Below are 19061 nucleotides of genomic sequence, written 5' to 3'. Positions count from 1 at the left end.
ACAAAGCAATCTTCAAAGCTCAAAAGGATAATTTCTCATATACGATTTCAACGGCCTTCAACCGCCCTCGGGAACTGTTTAAAATAGTCACTCAATGAACCCGGTATGCCTAGAGCCCACAGCAATTGAAACCCAGGATTACTGCAACAAACTGATTTTTTTTTTTTTTCATCGATCAAGTCGAAACCATCAGGAAAACAATTTTTCAGAAGAGAACAGCAAACCTCTGCTATCAAAAACAAAATTATGTCTACACCAACATCCCACAACCGCTGAAGTTTCTACTGAACCCAATTACAGCGGACACCACTAAAAACATCAATAAACTTTTTGATAGTACATCACCAACTGACCTCATCCCCACAAAACTAAAAATGTTCCGACATCGTGGCTCCCGCTATAACGCACCTCATAAACCGATCGTTCCAAGAAGGGATCGTTCCTGGCACCTTCAAACAAGGCATCGTCAAACCCCTGCTAAAGAAACCTAACCTCGACCCTCAAGACCCAAACAACCGTAGGCCAATTACAAGCCTTGACACAATTTCCAAGATCATGGAGAAAGCTGTAGTACAACAGTTACAACTCCACCTGGATACACACAAACTCTTGGACCCACTGCAATCAGGCTTCCACCTGGGCCATGGAACAGAAACGGCCCTCCTCAAGATATGGGATGACGCCCTCGAAGCAGCAGATGGAGAGTCATGTCTCCTGGTACTGTTAGACCTCAGCGCAGCATTTGATACAGTAGACCACACTACTCGTCCGCCTTTCAGAAGTAGCAGGAGTCACAGGCTTAAATGTCCAATGGTTCACGTCCTTCCTAGGAAATCGCTCAGACAGTGAAACTAGGAGAATTCTTCTCTGAACCCCGGGCAGTCGCGTGCGGAACACCCTTTAAGGATCACCCTTGTCACCAGTCCTCTTCAACATTTTACATCCGCCCACTCCTCCAAATTATCAGATGTTCAGACCTCTGCTTCCACTCGTACGCTGACGACACTCAACTTTATTTCCGTATCACTGGACAAAGATCACCACCAACAACTAGAAATTTGCCTTAATCTAATAGAAGACTGGATGACCACCAACTCTCTCAAACTCAACGAATCAAAGACAGAGCTTCTTATCCTACACCCAATTCATAATTCCTTAACCAAAACCTCCTGACACCACCCGCCAACTTTGGGCAGACCATCTCCCCAAAAACCAAGGCCAAGAGTCTCTGGGTCATTTTGGACTCACAAATGTCAATGGATGCACAAATAGGAGCAGGAGTCGGTGGTTCTCACCATCTGCTATGCAGACTCATCCCTTTTATCCCAAAGAATGACAAAGCAGTGGTAGTTGGAACAGTCATTAATTCACGACTGGACTACGCAAACACGCTTTACATTAGGATTACCACAATATCAACTTGCGTGATTACAACTTATCCAAAACAAGGAGGCAAGGCTGATAACAGGAACAAAACCCCTGGGAATCAATCTCTCCTTCTCTGAGGAGCCTACATTGGCTAACCATAAAGAATCAGATCACATTCAAGACCCTCTGCCTCACCCAAAAATGCGTGCATAGAGACGCTCCTCAATGCCCAATAGAGAAAATAAATCATTGGTGATTCCAACTATGTTGAGGGTACGGAAATCTTCTACTAGGCAGATATACGATCGTACCTGGAAGGCTTACATCTCCATGTGAGGAGAATGGTTGGTTGGCGTCCGCATTCCTTTTCCATAGCAAGGATCCTGCTGTTTCTCCAGTGAGGAGTAGACCAGAGATTGGCATTGAGCACCATCAAGGGGCACATCTCAGCCCTGGCTATTTTTTTTTTTTTTCCCTCCAACGACCCCTGGCATCGCACTCCTTACTGTGTACCTTTGTTTAGGGGGGTACGACATGTTGTCCCTCCAGTGCGCCCACCGTTACCCCCATGGGATTTGAATCTGGTGGTGTCAGAGCTTCAAAAACCGCTGTTTGAAAATATCAGGGAGATTCCCCTGTTGATTCTTTCCCAGAAAGTGGTCTTTCTAGTGGCCATTACCTCGGCCAGGAGGGTTTGGGAATCGGCGGCCTTGTCTTGCAAGTCGCCCTATTTGGTCATCCACAGGGATATGGTGGTGTTGCGTCCAACTATCTTTTCTACCGAAGGTGGTCTCTGCTTTTCATATCAATATTGACATTGTATTACCATCATTGTGTCCTAAGCCGAAGCACCCCAGAGACGTCGCCCTTCAAGCTCTCGAGGTGGTTAGGGCTCTGAAGGTGTATTTGTCTGCCACAGCTCCTCGGATGTCAGTCACTGTTTGTTTCGGTGGCTGGTCCAAAGAAGGGTATTGCGGTCTTGTCGGCCACCATTTACAGGTGGATCAGACAGATTGTAGTACAAGCCTACGCCTTGAAGGGGCAGGTGTCCCCCTTTCTGGTCACGGCCCACTCTACAAGGGCAATCGAAACGTCTTGGGCCTTCCGACACGAAGAGTCGGTCGCTCAGGTGTATAAGGCGACGACCTGGTCGTCTGTCCATACGATTACCAAGTTCTACAAGGTAGACGTCAGTGCATCGGCTGATGCCTGTTTTGGCCGCAAAGTTTTGCAGGTGGCCGTGTAGTTGCAATTGGATATGCAAGCTTAGTTTTCCTGGTTTTTCAGTAAACGCAGTACTGTTGTGTTTATGCACTGTTGCATTACTTCCGCAATGTTGCGGTCTTGGGGATCACTACTGTTGAGGATACCCGGTTATATGGTGGTGTTTTTCCACACACTGCTGTTTGTGGGGGTTTTTTTTTTATTTTTTTATTTATTTTTGGTTTAGTTTCACTAGTTCCCACCTGCCATGGTGGATGGAGTTTTTATGCTGTTTTTTCCCACCCCTCGTTTGGCACTGCTTGGGGACATCCCATTTTTTGTTAGAGGAGCTGTGTTGGTCGGTGAATATAAGAGAAAATAGTGTTGTGTGTTTTTTTTTTTTTTTTTTTTTTTTTTTGTACTCACCATAAAATCCTTTACTCTGTAATTCACACAGCACCCGCCCCTCCTTTTTTTTTTTTTTTTTTTTTTTTCTCTTCACGTTATACTCCTTGTTGATGTACTGAGTCTGCTAGGGGCTGTGGGGGTTGTAGCCTAGGGACGGACCCCTGGGCAGAACTGGAAAGTTCTGAATTGTTGTGCTACAACTTTGCCTAGTATCTCCAGTGATGGGACTGACAACCCATTTTGTTAGTGAGGAGCGGTGTTGGTCGGTGAATTACAGAGAAAAGGATTTTACAGCGAGTACAAAAAATCCTATTTTTCCAGGATGAGAGTCCAACTAGCAATAGGGATAGGTGCACCTTTCGGGAGCAGTTCTCCCTAATCTGTCTTTCCCGATTCAACGATTTCTGTGTCTTTTTGTAGAGGATACATTTGGTGGCAACACTATGTGGTAGTCTGGCTTAGCCTAGGCTGGCTTGTTGCACCAACATAGTTAATCGGCAGGGGACTCCCTTTGGACATTTCTGGTCTGGCTGGACTTAATTAACTTCCGGTCTGACTTGGTTATTGAAGCCCAGGTCTGGTGAGATCGGGGGGGGGGGGGGTCCTGGGTCCTTTCTCTCCACACTATTGAGTGTCAGGAAGCCGTCTTAAGGGAGCTTCCATTATAGGACCTGGGAATCTTATTCAGTTCTGTCCGTTTATTTCCAGAGACAGTTTTTTCTCACTCTGATTTTTACTTTGTGCTGGGTTTAACGTGGACAGTCCCGCCTATCGGGCCACCTTTGTGTCCTTGGGACTTGAACTTGGCGGTTCTTACAGAGGCCACCATTTGAATCAATTCGGGAGACCCAGTTAGTCCTTTTGACTCAAAAGGCTTCTTTGGTTTTTATTTGTCGGTAGAAGCATCAGAGCTGGCAGCCTTTTCCTATAAGGAGCCATTTCTGGTGTTACATCCTCATCCAGCGCGGATTTCAAATTCCGGGACGACGTCTATTGACGTCGTCCCCTTTAAGGGCTCCCCGCGTGCTCCCGGGAGCGTGCATCGGGGAAAATCTGTGTTGGCCGTGTCCCCTGGACACAGCTAATCACAGATCGCTGTAAACGGCCAATCACATCGGCCGTTTACAGCGCGATTGCCACCTCCAATGGGTGATGATCTCAAATGTAAACAAATGAGATCATCACCCATTGCCGAATCTGTCTCCTCACACAGCGATAGCGTGTGAGGAGAGAGATACTGTGAGTTGATAAAGTCTTTTGTGCCATCTGTGCCCATATCTACCCTGCCAGTGCCCAGATCCAGATCTACCCCACCTGTGCACCATCTGTGCACCGCCAGTGCCAATCGGTGCCCATCTGTGCCGCCTCAGCAGTGCCCATCTGCTGCCTCATCAGTGCACATCTGCAATAAATCTGCACATCTGTGCCGACTCAGCAGTGCCCATCTGTGCCGCCTCAGCAGTGCCCCATCTGTGCCGCCTCGGCAGTGCCCCATCTGTGCCGCCTCGGCAGCGCCCCATCTGTGCCGCCTCGGCAGCGCCCCATCTGTGCCGACTCGGCAGCGCCCCATCTGTGCCGACTCGGCAGCGCCCCATCTGTGCCGACTCGGCAGCGCCCCATCTGTGCCGACTCGGCAGCGCCCCATCTGTGCCGACTCGGCAGCGCCCCATCTGTGCCGACTCGGCAGCGCCCCATCTGTGCCGACTCGGCAGCGCCCCATCTGTGCCGACTCGGCAGCGCCCCATCTGTGCCGACTCGGCAGCGCCCATCAGTGCAGGCTTAACCAGCAACCATGGCTAAACGAGTCTTTTCCGCCGAGGAGGCGTACCAAATTATTTCCACGGCCGACGAGAGCAACGGGGAGCTCTCCTCTTCAGATTCCTTTTAAGATTCGGATTCTGAAGCCGACATAAATTATGAGCCAGTCCTCAGCAGTGAAACACTGACTGAATCCGAGGAGGAAGATATCCGGCCCATCAAACGAAGGTGTTATAGTGAGGCAGTGCCTTCCACCAGCACCGCAGTGCCCCGGCAAGAAAGGCCAAGTACCAGTGGGGTGTCATCTCAGCCCCAAAGGGTTAGGAGCCATGCCGGCCTTCCCTATGCCCTTCAGAACCCCTTGTGGCTTCCTCCTAATTCAGGAGAGGCCAATGTTCCCCCTTTCACTGCCCAGCCAGGAGTCCAGGTGGACACGGAGAATTTTACCCCAATAGATTTTTTTAATTTAATTTTTACGGAGGATATGTTGTCGTCAATTGTGGCCCAGTGCAACCTGTATGAACAATTTATTTTGCAAAATCCGACCTCTTATTATGCCCGTCCCTACGAATGGAGAGACCTAACGGTGGAGGAGTTCAAGGTTTTTTTTAGGCCTTACATTTAATATGGGACTCAACAAAAAAAAATCAATTGCGTACCTATTGGTCAACCCACCACTCACTGCTCTTCTCCGCGGTAATGCCAAGAACCAGATATCAGATGATCCTGAGGTTCTTGCATTTCAGCGACAATTCCCAGTGCCTTCCACGAAATGATCCAAATTACGACAGGCTTTACAAAATTTCGACCAATACTTAATTATTTTTCAGAAACATTCCCCAAATTGTTTACCCCGGACCAACACGTGTGAATGAGTCCCTTATTAAATTTAGCGGCAGGCTTAAAATTAAGCAATTTATCCCCAGCAAAAGGCCCACTATGGGGTGAAGGTGTACAAATTATGTGACAGAGCCACAGGGTACACATATTCATTCATAGTGTACGACGGGAAGGACACCCAGCTGCAGCCCCCTAATTGTCCGGACTACTTGGGATCCAGCGGAAAAGTTGTTTGGGACCTCATATACCCCCTATTGGATAAAGGCTACCACCTGTATGTAGATAACTTCTACACATCTCTGCCCCTGTTCCACAACCTTCACCGGAAGAAGACGCCAGCATGTGGCACCGTAAAAAGGAATTGGAAGGGCTTTCCTCAAAGTCTTGTGAATAAGCAGCTGCGAAAAGTAGAAACCGCAAGTCTGAGAAACAAGGAGGTTCTGGCAGTGAAGTGGAGGGACAGAAGGGATTTGTATATGTTGTCTTCTATCCACAATGATACCTTCGTGGAAATCCCCAGAAGGAATGGCCCCGTAAAGAAACTCAAATGCATTTACGAATACAATTTGTTCATGGGGGGAGTCTACTTCAACGACCAAATGATGGAACCATATCTTGTCACAAGACGGACATACCATTGGTACAAAAAAGTAGCAATTTATTTTTTTCAATTGGCCATTTACAATTCCTTTGTAATTTACCGCAACGCCACCCAAAACCCCAAACGTTTCTTTGGCTAGCAGAAAGGAAGTTTTCACTGCCCTTATTTTCCCAAACGGCCCACCAGAAAATATCCGATCAGATGTTATTAGTCGACTCTCCGAGCGCCACTTTCCCGATAAAATCCCTCCCAAACCAACAGGCCAAAGACGTCAAAAAAGATGTAAGGTGTGTACCAGAGCAGGAGTCAGAAGACACATCTTATTATTGTGCACAATGTCCTTCCCAACCAGGCCTCTGCATAGGCGACTGTTTTCGGCGTTACCATACTTGAATAAATTTTTAGTACAGTATGGTAAACATAATCCTCAGTTCCTGCCTTCACACCCTTTATGCCACTGCCTGCTCTGTAACTGACCCTGGCTTATTTGACCACTCTTATGCCTGCCGATTCTGTACACATCTCTGCCTAATCTGGAACTGACCTTGGACTGTTTGACCATGATATTTGCCTGCCTCTTGGACTGATCTTGTATTCTGCAACTGGACTAGTGGGATTCAACACGGGGCCTCACATATGTGAGGAGCTCCAGTATAGTTTTTCTGGAAGAAGAAACCAATTTTCTTTTCTTATTCCTAGATTAGGGTCTGGAGACTCGGAGGCTTCAAAGAGATTTGGGAGGGAGAAGCCTCTACCCTTATCCCCATTCTGTCCTGAACGAGACTCTACTTCTGTCTGCTGCCTGTAGGACTTACTGCCGTCATGCCGCACTGACCACACCACAAGGACCTGCCTACTACCAGGACCAATATTTTTGGCACTGCTGACATCTCTGCACTGACCCTGGACTGTAATATGGACAGTATCCCTGCCTGCTGCCTGAAAAACTGTGTTCGCTGTTGCTGACCAAGTCCCTGCCTGCTGCCTGGACCAGTGATATCCTCCTGTGGACAACTGTGCTTCTAAAACCACAGGTAATCTTTTCTTTACCCTTTACTCAGCATAATGTATTTGGGGGTGTAATTCTTGGTATGTGCAGGCTATGTGTCCCTGGAACGCCGACTGTTTCTGTATGTGGCCAGGCTGTGTAAACGTCTCACACATGTGGTATTGCCATACTCAGGAGTAGTAGAATGTATTTTGGGGTGTTATTTTTGCTATGTAAATGCTATGCGTTGGAAATATCTTATAAACGGACAACTTTGTGTAAAAAAAAAAAAAAAAAAAAATGCGTTTTTCATTTTTTTTTCCACATTTTCCAAAAACTTCTGGAAAAAAAAATGAACCATTGAAAAGACTCATTATGCCTCATAGATTATACGTTGGGGTGTTAGCTTTCCAAAATGGGGTCATTTTTTGGACGTTTCCATTGCCCTGGTGTTCCAGGGCCTTAAACTGTAATAGGTGGTTGAGAAATGAAATGTGTAATTTATGCTCCTAGAATGCCTGAAGGTGCTACTTCAAAATTAGGCCTCTGTATGTGGTCAGGCTGTGTAAGTCTCACACATGTGGTATCGTTATACTCAGGAGGAGTAGGAGTATGTATTTTGGGGTGTTATTTGTGGTATGCACATTCCGTGTGGGAGAAATAAGCTATTACAATGAGAATTTTGTGAAAAAAAAATCAAAAAAATCGTAATTTTGCAAAGAATTGTGGGAAAAAATGATAACTTAAAATAACTCGCCATGCCTCTTACTAAATACATTGGAATGTCTACTTTCCAAAAAGGGGTCATTTGGGGGGCATTTGTACTTTCCTGGCTTGTTAGGGTCTCAAGAATGGAGATAGGCCTTAGTACATCAGATGTGATCTTTTTTTTTGCAAATCTTTGATTTGCACCATAGCTTGTAGACTCTATAAATTTCACACAGATCATATAATATGCAATAATTTGGGTTGCCCAGTAAGCAAGTGGTTAAACTTGAATCAAGATGGTGTCTAGCCTTCTTTCCCTAGTCCACAGTCAGCAGGGGAAGGATTTCTACATACTCTGGATCTAGTTCTGTCCGTCAGAATTTCCGAGTGTCGGCACACGTCAGGAATCCTGGTTTGGGCTGGAGGCATACAAGTCAACAATTTTGCATTGGTTTCGCCAGTTAATCATTCAAGCCTATGGTTCGAAGGGGGTTCCACCCTTTTGGGTGAGAGCGCACTCTACCAGGAGTGTGGGGGCCTCTTAGGCTTTCTGCCATCAGGCGTCAGTGGCTCAGGTTGCCAGGCCACTACATGGTTTTTGGTGTACGCATTTACAAGGTTTTACCAGGTGGATGTCAGAGCAGTGGAGGATACTGCCTTTTGGCCTGCGGTGTCTTAAAGACAGCAGAGTAGATCCTTTTTGGATTGATGGCAGTGATTATTGTGGAATCTCCCACCCCTCAGTGTATTGATTTGGGACATCCCAAATAGTCATGATTTATAGCTTGCATTGTGTCCTGTGATATACAATAAAGAAAATTGGATTTTTTTCCCTACATGCTTACCTGTAAAGTCCATTTCTTGATGTACATCACGGTACAGTTTCCTCCCCTCTTTTGGAATTTCATTGCTTGCTGCAAATCTGAAGTACTTCCTGTGTAGGAGGGGTTACATAGAGGAGGGCTTCCTGTATTAATTGATCTGCCAGTGTCCATTCACTTATAGGTGGCCTATAACCCACATAGTCTTGATTATAGCCTGCTCTGTGTCCTGTGATTAGGGATGAGCTCAGGCATGTTCGCATGCTCCACGTGCAGAGCCCACCAGGAAGTCGGTGCAGTGCTAATCACAGGCAGTGAGACATTGGCCCGATGCGCAGCTGCAGAGATCGGGCAATGTCTCCCTGCCTGTGATTAGTGCAGTGCTGCGCCGACTTCCTGGTGGGCTCTGCATGTGGAGTATGCTAACACGCCTGAACGCATCATTACCTGTGATGTACTCAAAGAAATTGATTTTACAGGTACGCATGTAGGAAAAAAATCTTTTTTTTTTTTTTTTTTTTGCAGAATAGATTGTTTGAGCTTTAATTTGATGTTCCTTTTGCTTGGGACTAAAACCACTTTGTGTTGCCAAAAAACTGATGAAAATTTCAAATATCCTTTCCCCTAACAGATTACTTGCTGTCCAATAATCACGTGAATTCTATTATTGTCCACAAATTTGACTTCTCTGATGAGGAAATTATGGGTTACTATATTTGCTTCCTGAAAACCCTTTCTGTGAAGCTGAACAGTCACACTGTCCACTTCTTCTACAATGAGGTAAGTGTTTGAATTGATATGTTGCACAGATTTGTATTTTTCAGTTGTTTAAAGTTTATTTAGTAAACAACATAGAAAAACAAAACTACCAAGTATGTGCCATTTTAGAGGTATGCATCTAATCCTTTTATAAAGGATGGGTAGCGTAACAAAAGACAAATTCATTTAACAGATCACTATTTATCAAAGACTTGTAAGTGGAATTCAGTTGCGTTAGCTGACAAGATGTTTGGGTGTAATAGTACTTCTAGGATATCAAACATGTACTTAAACTCAGATCGCAAGGTGGTTATTATGCAAGAATGCATTTTTCATGCTGCTGAATAGCCTAGTAAGAATAGCAGCAAAAAGCTCACATTGATAGTGTATCTTCTCACAGATCAGAAATACATGTACCGCCAGTAAAGTGAGTTTGTATTGAATAGACAAAATCACTTGCTCACCAATACCTTTAATTTCTGATAGATATACCGCAAAATAAAGTAGTTTGCAACTCTTGTCTTTGGTTAGTGTGAGAGTGCACTAAATAAAATGATGTTGGTAATGCACTAGGCCTCTGCGTGCTTTTAGTTTGTTGTTTAAAGATTTCCTGGTCTGAACAGGGTGGCGTTGTGTAGCAGTCCTGGATGAGAGCCAACACTGGAATAGTCATCAGTTGTTTTTGGTTCATAGCAACCTCTTGCACTATGGTGTCAAGTGCATATATTTTGTTCCAAAAAGGAAGAGTTCAGTGTGTCACATATTTAAGTCCATTGTTGTGGTTCCAGGAAACACACAGCCCCTGGACCGGAGAAGGACGATATACCTACCTCAACTGTAATCAAATCATTCCATATATGGTCGTATTAGCGGACCTTTGGTTCTCCAATTGCCTCCTCTATCTTTGCTCCACGTATCTGTCATTTAGCTATTGCTATCCAACAGTGATATTTTTTTTTTTTTTTTTTTTTTTTTTGTGAAAGCACTTAAATTCAACCGTGGATTACTGTATACTTGTGTCTTTGGACTGGCTATTTTCCACACTTGCAGTAATACCTGGCTACAATTTCAACCAAAGCTGTTCCTGTGGGATTAGCAGTCAGACTCAACAAACCATACTCTAACCAAGCTACCCCCTTGAAGGAGGTTTACTTATACTAAACTTAGTGACATGATGGACCTTTTCTCCTATGGTACATGTTACAGGGATCTTTAGTCTAGTCCAATAAACAATGCTTACTTTTATTAGCAATCTGCTTGGGTTATAGGTGTGTGCATGCATGGTGATAGTGTGACGCAGCTGCTCTTAAACAACGTTGTCTAAATTTTAATATGATCTTGGTGATGGGTACCTGGCTTTGGCTTTTTTTTTTTTTTGTATTAAATATATATTTTGTACTAAAATTATCCCTTATTAAGCAGCCTGGTCTGCCCGTGTCTCTTTTCAGTGGGACCCTTCCCTCTGTAATACCCCCTTTTTAATAGTTATTGTATCCAGGCACGTGGACCGCACCCTATACTGGTGAGCATTCAACTTTAGGGATACCACGTTGGCATGTTGATCATTACCCAGTGTGGTGGTAACAAATAGTGAGTGTTGATCATAAAATAAACTTTATCACCCACAAAGGGGTGGTATGGGGAGCAATTGTGCCGCACAGTAGTAATACATGATGCAGTATCGCTAGGCCCCCTGGATTCAGACGAAATACAATTTTTGGATATTCTCAGTCTTCTATTGTGCCAGATAAATGTTATGTCGACCTGTTGCATAAACCAAAGAATATATAGGGGGACATTAATTAGAGGGGTTTGAAAAGAATGTAGCAGTATAGTTAACCATGTAATCTTAAGGGCAGCTGTCCTAACCAACCATTTTCTAGTACTACTTCCAAGATGGTTTGGCACTAAAGACCACCCAGGTTCGCTGCAAAGAGAATTTTATGTGACTGTGTGAGATGTATTCCTAAATAAGGAAGATACTGTTGATACTGCCTCCTTTCCAACAACTCTTACCGTTGGGGTCTTCAAAGGTTCTGTCCTTGGACCTTTTACTATTCTCAATCTACACGTCCTCCCTGGGTGAGCTGATGGCCTCCCTTGGCTCCGCTACCATTTATATGCCGATGACACCCAAATCTCTCTACTCCTCAGCTCACCCCATCAGTCTCCTCGCACATCACTGATTTACTAACATATCAGCCTGAATGTCACACCACTTCCTCAAACTGAATTAGGGGTGCACCGAATGGGTTTTTTGGTGCCGAAACCGATACCGAAAATGAAAAATACACTAGGCCGAAAACCGAAACCGATACCGAAAATGACTGTTTTTAAAAAATATTTTCATACATCAGATGGTCAGAGACTGAGGACATATTACAGGAGATGGTCAGAGACTGCGGGCATGGTACAGGAGCTGGTCAGAGACTGCAGGCATGGTACAGGAGATGGTCAGAGACTGCAGGCATGGTACAGGAGCTGGTCAGAGACTGCAGACATGGTACAGGAGATGGTCAGAGACTGCAGGCATGGTACAGGAGATGGTCAGAGACTGCAGGCATGATACAGGAGCTGGTCAGAGACTGCAGGCATGGTACAGGAGATGGTCAGAGACTGCAGGCATGGTACAGGAGATGGTCAGAGACTGCGGACATGGTACAGGAGATGGTCAGAGACTGCGGACATGGTACAGGAGATGGTCAGAGACTGCGGACATGGTACAGGAGATGGTCAGAGACTGCGGACATGGTACAGGAGATGGTCAGAGACTGCGGACATGGTACAGGAGATGGTCAGAGACTGCGGACATGGTACAGGAGATGGTCAGAGACTGCGGACATGGTACAGGAGCTGGTCAGAGACTGCAGGCATGGTACAGGAGCTGGTCAGAGACTGCAGGCATGGTACAGGAGCTGGTCAGAGACTGCAGGCATGGTACAGGAGCTGGTCAGAGACTGCAGGCATGGTACAGGAGCTGGTCAGAGACTGCAGGCATGGTACAGGAGCTGGTCAGAGACTGCAGGCATGGTACAAGAGATGGTCAGAGATTGCGGACATGCTACAGGAGATCAATGCAGCCTCACTGTGCCAGCAGCCTACCAGTGCCCGCCATGTAGCCTGCCTGTGCCTCACCAGTGCATATAAACATACACATATAAAAACGCGTGCACGCACATATAAAACATACAACACACATATAACACATACATGCGCACATACACACTTAACACACATACATATAAACATGCACACACAACATACATACATATAAACATGCACATACATATAAACATGCACATACATGTGTGTGTGTGTGTGTGTGTGTGTATGTATATATATGTATATATGTATATATATATATATATATATATATATATATATATATATATATATATATATATATATATATATATATATATATATATACATACACACACACACACAGGCATACAAACATATATAGTCTTTTTTTTTAATTGGCAACTGCAGCTCTTCATTAATCTCCATGCTGGGTACTGCACTCTAGGGGGAGGCAGAGAGCACAGCACACACTAAGACGCCTCTGCTTTGGTTTCACTTTCACAGTGAACATCGTGCCCAGCTCCTGCACAGCCGATTTACACATCGGCTGAGGAGACATATGCATCCACCGCTGTGGAGAGGGGGACTTTAGAGCGAGACCCCACAGGCTGACTGCAGCATAGGTGAGGAGGGAGGGGAGCAGGAGAGCTAAAGATAGGACACCCCCGTGATGGGCGGCACCGGGGGCGGGGCCAAGCCCCGCCCCATTTTCGGCACCAGTATCGGCGGAAATTCTCTTTCGGCTTTTTGCCGAAAGGGCCATATTCGGCCGATATGTTTCGGCGGCCGAAATTTCGGTGCATCCCTAAACTGAATGTTTCGAAAACCAAGATCATAATATTTCTTCCCCCGCGTGCCCCTTCCCCTGACTTCTCTGTCAAGATCAATGCCACAACTGTCAGTCCATCCCCCACATGTCAGGGTGCTAGGGGTAACCCTAGACTCTGAACTGTCCTTTCAGGCCCACATCCAATCACTGTCCAAATCAAGCTTCTAATTCACTCCCTGATTATCTCTCGCCTCGACTACTGCAACTCGTGCCTCATTGAATTACCTTTACATACACTATCCCCCCTTCAGTCCATAATAAATGCTGTGGCAAGACTCATCCACCTTACCAAGCGTTCAGCATCCTCCATCTCTCTCTGCCAATCCCCCCACTGGCTTCCACTCACCCAACGAATAAAATTCAAAGTACTAACCATAGTTTACAAAGTCATCCACAACTCTTCCCCCAGCTACATCACTAACCTAGTCTCAAAATGCCAACCAAGCTCGCCTCCTGGATTTCTCTAGAGCTTCTCCCATGTTGGCACCCCATGTTTGTAGAACTTTAATAAAAATATACCATTTGTGCCGCAAAAATTAGCGTTTGTGCCGGTTTGGTTTCTGAGATATTAAACATTCAATTTAATGCTAGCCCCGCTCAATTTTCACCTCGTTGCTGAATTTTAAAAACAAACTTGCCATTTGTGCCACGTTTGTGCTGGTTTGTACCGCTTTGGTTGTGGAGATATTGTGCGTTTGAAGTTGCTTAAACCGCACCCACTTTGCAACCAATGTTGCTGAATTTTAAAAACAAATTCGCCATTCGTTTGTGCCACATTTTGTGCTGGTTTGTGCCGCAAAAATAAACATTTGTGCCACTTTGGTTGCGGAGATTTTGATGTTGTCAAACCACTGACTTTACACCTCGTTATTAAATCTTAAATGCATCTAGATTTATTTGTGGTTTGTGCAGATTTGGTGGATATTGTACATGTTTTAATTCACATTTGCTACCCCCACAGGGGTCCTCCCCTTCCGATTCTCTAGCGCTGACTGGAAGAACAAATGGAGGAGGAAATCTGGGGAGATGGCAGGCACTGCTGGCTCTGGCTCTAGTGGGGCAGAGCCAACTGTCAATCAGGCAGCAAGGTGGATCTTGACAGTATTGGGATCTGTCCCAGCTGCACCTCGGCTCTGGGCGGTCGCAAGATAGTGGGCAATAGCCGCCACATGCACATGAGTTTTTTTTTTTTTTTGTCAAAGGACAACATACTATGTCATCTTGTGAACAAAAGGAGAACTAAGGCCAAAAAAGGTTGGGCCATAGTTCTCCTTTGACAAAAGTTTAAACCAGGTGTTAACCAAGTAAAACCACACTCCACCAAATTCTCTTATATAAGACTTCTTGTTTTAAAAAAAAAAATCTCAGTAAATATTATGTACAGCCTTGAAATAAAGGACATCTACGAAGTAGCATTCGTCTCAATGTATATTTACTCAGAAAATCTCCGTACAGAGGACCACCCAAAGGGAGTGATCCTGAATTCATCACGGTTACAGGGTTTTATAAGAAAATGATAACATTAGTTTATGACTGGCAAAAAGTCAAAATAGAAATTACACAATACATTCCAGGATAATCTATTTCATATTTCACATGGTCATTTTGGCCATAACACAATAACAACTTTAAAGGTCGTTCTGACTTTTTGGCAATTTAGATATTAATTAAGAAGGGGAAAAGTTATGTTATAAACAGGGACTTTCCATAAAAACATTTGAACATCATTTCTGGGAATAATATGCTTTATCTCATGTCAACAGTACAGGACATCTCATGTCAACAGTACAGAGCAAGACACAAGTGAATAACAATAACAAGTGAATAACAAGATATGTGTTGCAATATTGAGAATACCCATAAGAATTAAAAAACATTTTAGAAAGAAATACATTCTTATATTGAAGGGGAACTCTGGGTTATATACAGATATGTGTTACATATGTCTTCATATCTTGACAATATTCTTTTCCTGACACTCCATGGCAGACTACGTGTGGGTTAACGAAGCCTCCTCTCCAATGCTATAGGACCCCACTCCCATAAATTTTAGCTCACCACTAGAGACTATGTTCTTTTTTTGTCCCGCTCATTGAACCTACAAGTCAATGCACTTACGTTTATGGATGTCCAAAATTGATCATGGAAATTGATGCTGTGCAGTTTCAAGATGGCCCAGCCATGGGCGAGTGTTTGGCTCCAGGCCCCTGTGTCCTGTGGTGAGGACAGCCTTTGTATGCCCGGGCTTGGTGGAATGCCTGGCAGGTCTGAAGTTTCTCCATGGCAGTAGTTTTTGTATGTAAAAGCTCCCTGTTGAATTGCTTTATACATGTTCTGCGAGATATTCATATTGAAATACTGGTTTTTGCTAATTGATTTCCATGTCTTTCCGCCATTATGTCTTTAAAGTTTTTTACATGGAATGTGAGGGGTGTACGCGAGAAAATCAAGTGTGCCGCGCTCCTCGCTCTCCTCAAACATGCAGATGTAATAGCCTTGACAGAAACGCATGTTGAGGGGAGCATTCAGATGGCACTTCGCCGACCATGGGTCGGTTGGGCGTTCCATTCTACCCACTCCTCTCATGCCAGAGGGGTCTCAATTTTGGTTGCCAAATCAGTACATTTTTGAGTTGGGTGAGTTATCTACTGACATACAGGGGTGCTATGTATTTCTCTCAGCTAAATTATATGGTGAACCCCTCCTCTATATTGGCTTTCTACATACTCCCCCAGTTTAACATCACCGTAATTAGGAGGGATTGTCCTTTATGGCCCGTCACTCCACAACACCTGCAGTCTGGGTGGGCGATTTCAATTCTAAACCCAACTCTTGACAGGTTGCAGTTGACTTCGCCCACCCTGAACACTCCTCATGAAACTAAATTATCTAGGCTCATCTCCACCTTTCGTTTAACGGACACCATTCCCACAGTCGTGCCTACTCCTGTTTTTCATCCACACATAATTCTATGTCCCGCGTAGATCTCATACTTTTCTGACATAGTTTAACACCTGGCCTGGTGGAGGCTGCATTCTGTCCCAGGACACTCTCTGATCATGGTCCCTATTGGATCACATTGAGTGTCCCAATTGATAGACCGCCAAGGGCTTGGCACTTGAACCCATTCTGGCTCTCGCTCCTACCGTAAGATGAGCTTGAGAACAAATTTAAGTTATACTTTGCGGAAAACAATGATTCAGCATCGCCCTCTGCGGTGTGGGATTCATTCAAGCTCTTCGCCCGTTCAGTATTGATTACCAGTATTAATAAGATTAAGGCGGACGCCGCGGTTACCCTCGGTAAGGTGATGGTGGATTTGTCCATTGCTGAACGAGCGTTTGCTGTGGATCCGACTGACACGCTTAAATTACACACTAGAGCAGCTACCCAACTCCAATTTCAAAAGGCCAGGCAAAAACTTATTTTCTAAGCAGAAGATGTTTGAACATGGGGAGAAAGCAGGCAAATTACTTGCTTACTTGGTGCATAGTGAAGACAGACCCCCGGTGGTGATTACACTGCGTGGCTCTGGTGGACAAGAAATCAGACCCACCTACAGTAACCTCCATGCTCAGATTTTTTTCGCTGATCATTATAGGACAACAGCCCCCGCTGAGACAGACTCTGTCTCCTTTTTTTTATTTATTTATTAATTTTTTTGGGATATCTCCCGCAGCTCTCAAATGAACAGGCTGACCTCCTAGAGGCACCCATCACTATGGACGGAATAGTGACAGCCATTGCTAGCTTTGCTAGATCTAAATCCCCGGGGTCGGATGGTCTCCCGATTGAATTCTACTCCCAATATAGCGACACCCTTATCCCTAGATTACTGGCAGTGTATAACCACTTCTTTGAGTCACAAGAACTGCCTTCGTCCATGACAGAGGCAACAATAGTCCTCATCCCTAAGCCAGGGAAAGACCCAGGGTATCCAGAATCTTACCACCCCATATCCTTGCTACAGGTGGATGTCAAAATACTAGCCAAAGTCTTGGCTATTAGGCTTAATCAGGTCATCGTCTCCTTGATCCACGCAGATAAAGCGGGCTTCATGCCGGGTAGGAACACCTCATTCAATCTTCGGAAGTTATTTATCAACATGCAAGCCACACACAAAGAGGTGGGAATGCGGGTGGTGGTGACTCTAGATAAGGCAAAAGCGTTCGACTCGGAGTGGAGATGCTTGGAGGGCTATGGCTTTGGTCCCAAATATATACGGTGGGTTCAATTACTGTACCGGGCACCCACGGCTAAAGTGGTGGCCAATGGGAGGTAGTCTCGCATGTTTGATCTCAGTAGGGGCATGAGACGGGGCTGACCATTGTCCCCATTACTTTATGCACTAGCGGCAGAACCCTTTTTGATATCCAGCCGAGCAGACACAGAGATTAGAGGACTGAGAGTGGGCTCCTTGATTGAAAAAATTGGCATGTATGCAGATGACACGCTATTATACCTGGCCGATTCGGGCCCGTCCCTACAGACTGCACTCTGCACAATCGAGCGATTCGGTCTGTTCTCGGGGTTAAAAATGAACTGGGATAAGTCACAAATCCTACCCCTCGACAGCTTCCCACCCTCGAACTCCAAGCCAACTTACCACTACAAAGAGTCAATGTCATACAAATCTCTAGGTCCCCCGCAGATTATATTTCTCTCAACATAGAACCCCCCATCTCCCTAGTTAAAACTAAAGTGAGGATTTGGTCTCTGCTTCCACTTGGGCTTTGGGGGCGCATACATTTAATTAAAATGGTCCTGATTCTCTATGTACTATGGCATACCCCCGTATTTCTCCCCCTGAAATACTTTAAGTCTTTGGAGGCCCTGTTAAAACCTTTTGTGTGGGGTACCAATAGACACAAACTAGCGTGGCAGACCCTTAAAAATCCAACTGAGCTGGGAGGCACGGCTCTCTGATTTCAATTTATATTATGTGGCATCCCAGCTATTGCAGCTATTCCACATTGACAAGACGGATAGTCAGATTTCTAACCCTTCTATGTCCCGGGTGGGCGAAGCACACCAAAGACCCACTGTGTGCGATCGCAGTGGGTGCACAGGTGTTGGAGCGAGGGGAACATAAACACACAACATTATATCAATACAGGAGAATATTGGACCTAGCCTCTTCTTATAAGCTTGACATCCAACAACATAATGATTACACGCCGCTGTGGTACAACAAACATCTACCCTAATTGGCCAAACTGCAAGACCCAAGTTTATGGTCCAGGCAGGGAGTGTTCTATTTACATCATATACTAAAAGATGGACGTCTTAAAACCTTTGATTTGCTTAAAGAGGAATTTACCCTCCAAAACCTAATCTTCTTTAGATTCCTGCAACTCCGCCATGCAACAGTCGCAGTTTCCTGACTCAATCCCAGAATCTGCCCCTAATGTCGTCATGGCAGTGATTAAGGGCACAGACCCCCATAAGTTAATTTTGGCATTTTATAACATGCTCTCCACCCCTATATCTACTAAAATTGCATATAACTTGAAACCTAGGTGGGAGAGGGAGGTGGGCTCAATCACAGATGAGTGGGGGGGAGGTGTTGGAGACATGCAGGGCAGTATCCCCGAAATTGTAAGACCGTTTGTCACAGCTTTATATTCTGCACAGAACGTATCTTACACCCCTCAAACAAACTCAGTCCACAATGTGCTTGCTGTGTGGACTGGA

The 19061-nt window shown here is 45.1% G+C and overlaps 1 protein-coding gene across 12 annotated transcripts in view; it reads left to right on the top strand.

Moving 5' to 3' along the window:
- Positions 1–19061, top strand: part of CLEC16A (C-type lectin domain containing 16A) — a 1523862-nt gene that overhangs the window by 74599 nt on the left and 1430202 nt on the right. For 10 of the 12 annotated variants that reach the window (XM_077448876.1, XM_077448874.1, XM_077448875.1 and 7 more), the window contains one exon: positions 9327–9475. The exons of the other annotated variants lie outside the window; for them this stretch is intronic. In XM_077448876.1, the coding sequence (XP_077305002.1) occupies positions 9327–9475 (149 nt within the window). The remainder of the gene's footprint in view (positions 1–9326; positions 9476–19061) is intronic. 12 annotated transcript variants of the gene reach the window in all.

This window comes from Lithobates pipiens, unplaced genomic scaffold, assembly GCF_037356315.1.
Source record: "Lithobates pipiens isolate NorthernLeopardFrog02 unplaced genomic scaffold, aLitPip1_a1.2 Scaffold_22, whole genome shotgun sequence".
Taxonomy (NCBI): Eukaryota; Metazoa; Chordata; class Amphibia; order Anura; family Ranidae; genus Lithobates; species Lithobates pipiens.
Note: the sequence above shows the minus strand (reverse complement) of the source record. Positions and strands in the feature narration are given on the sequence as shown.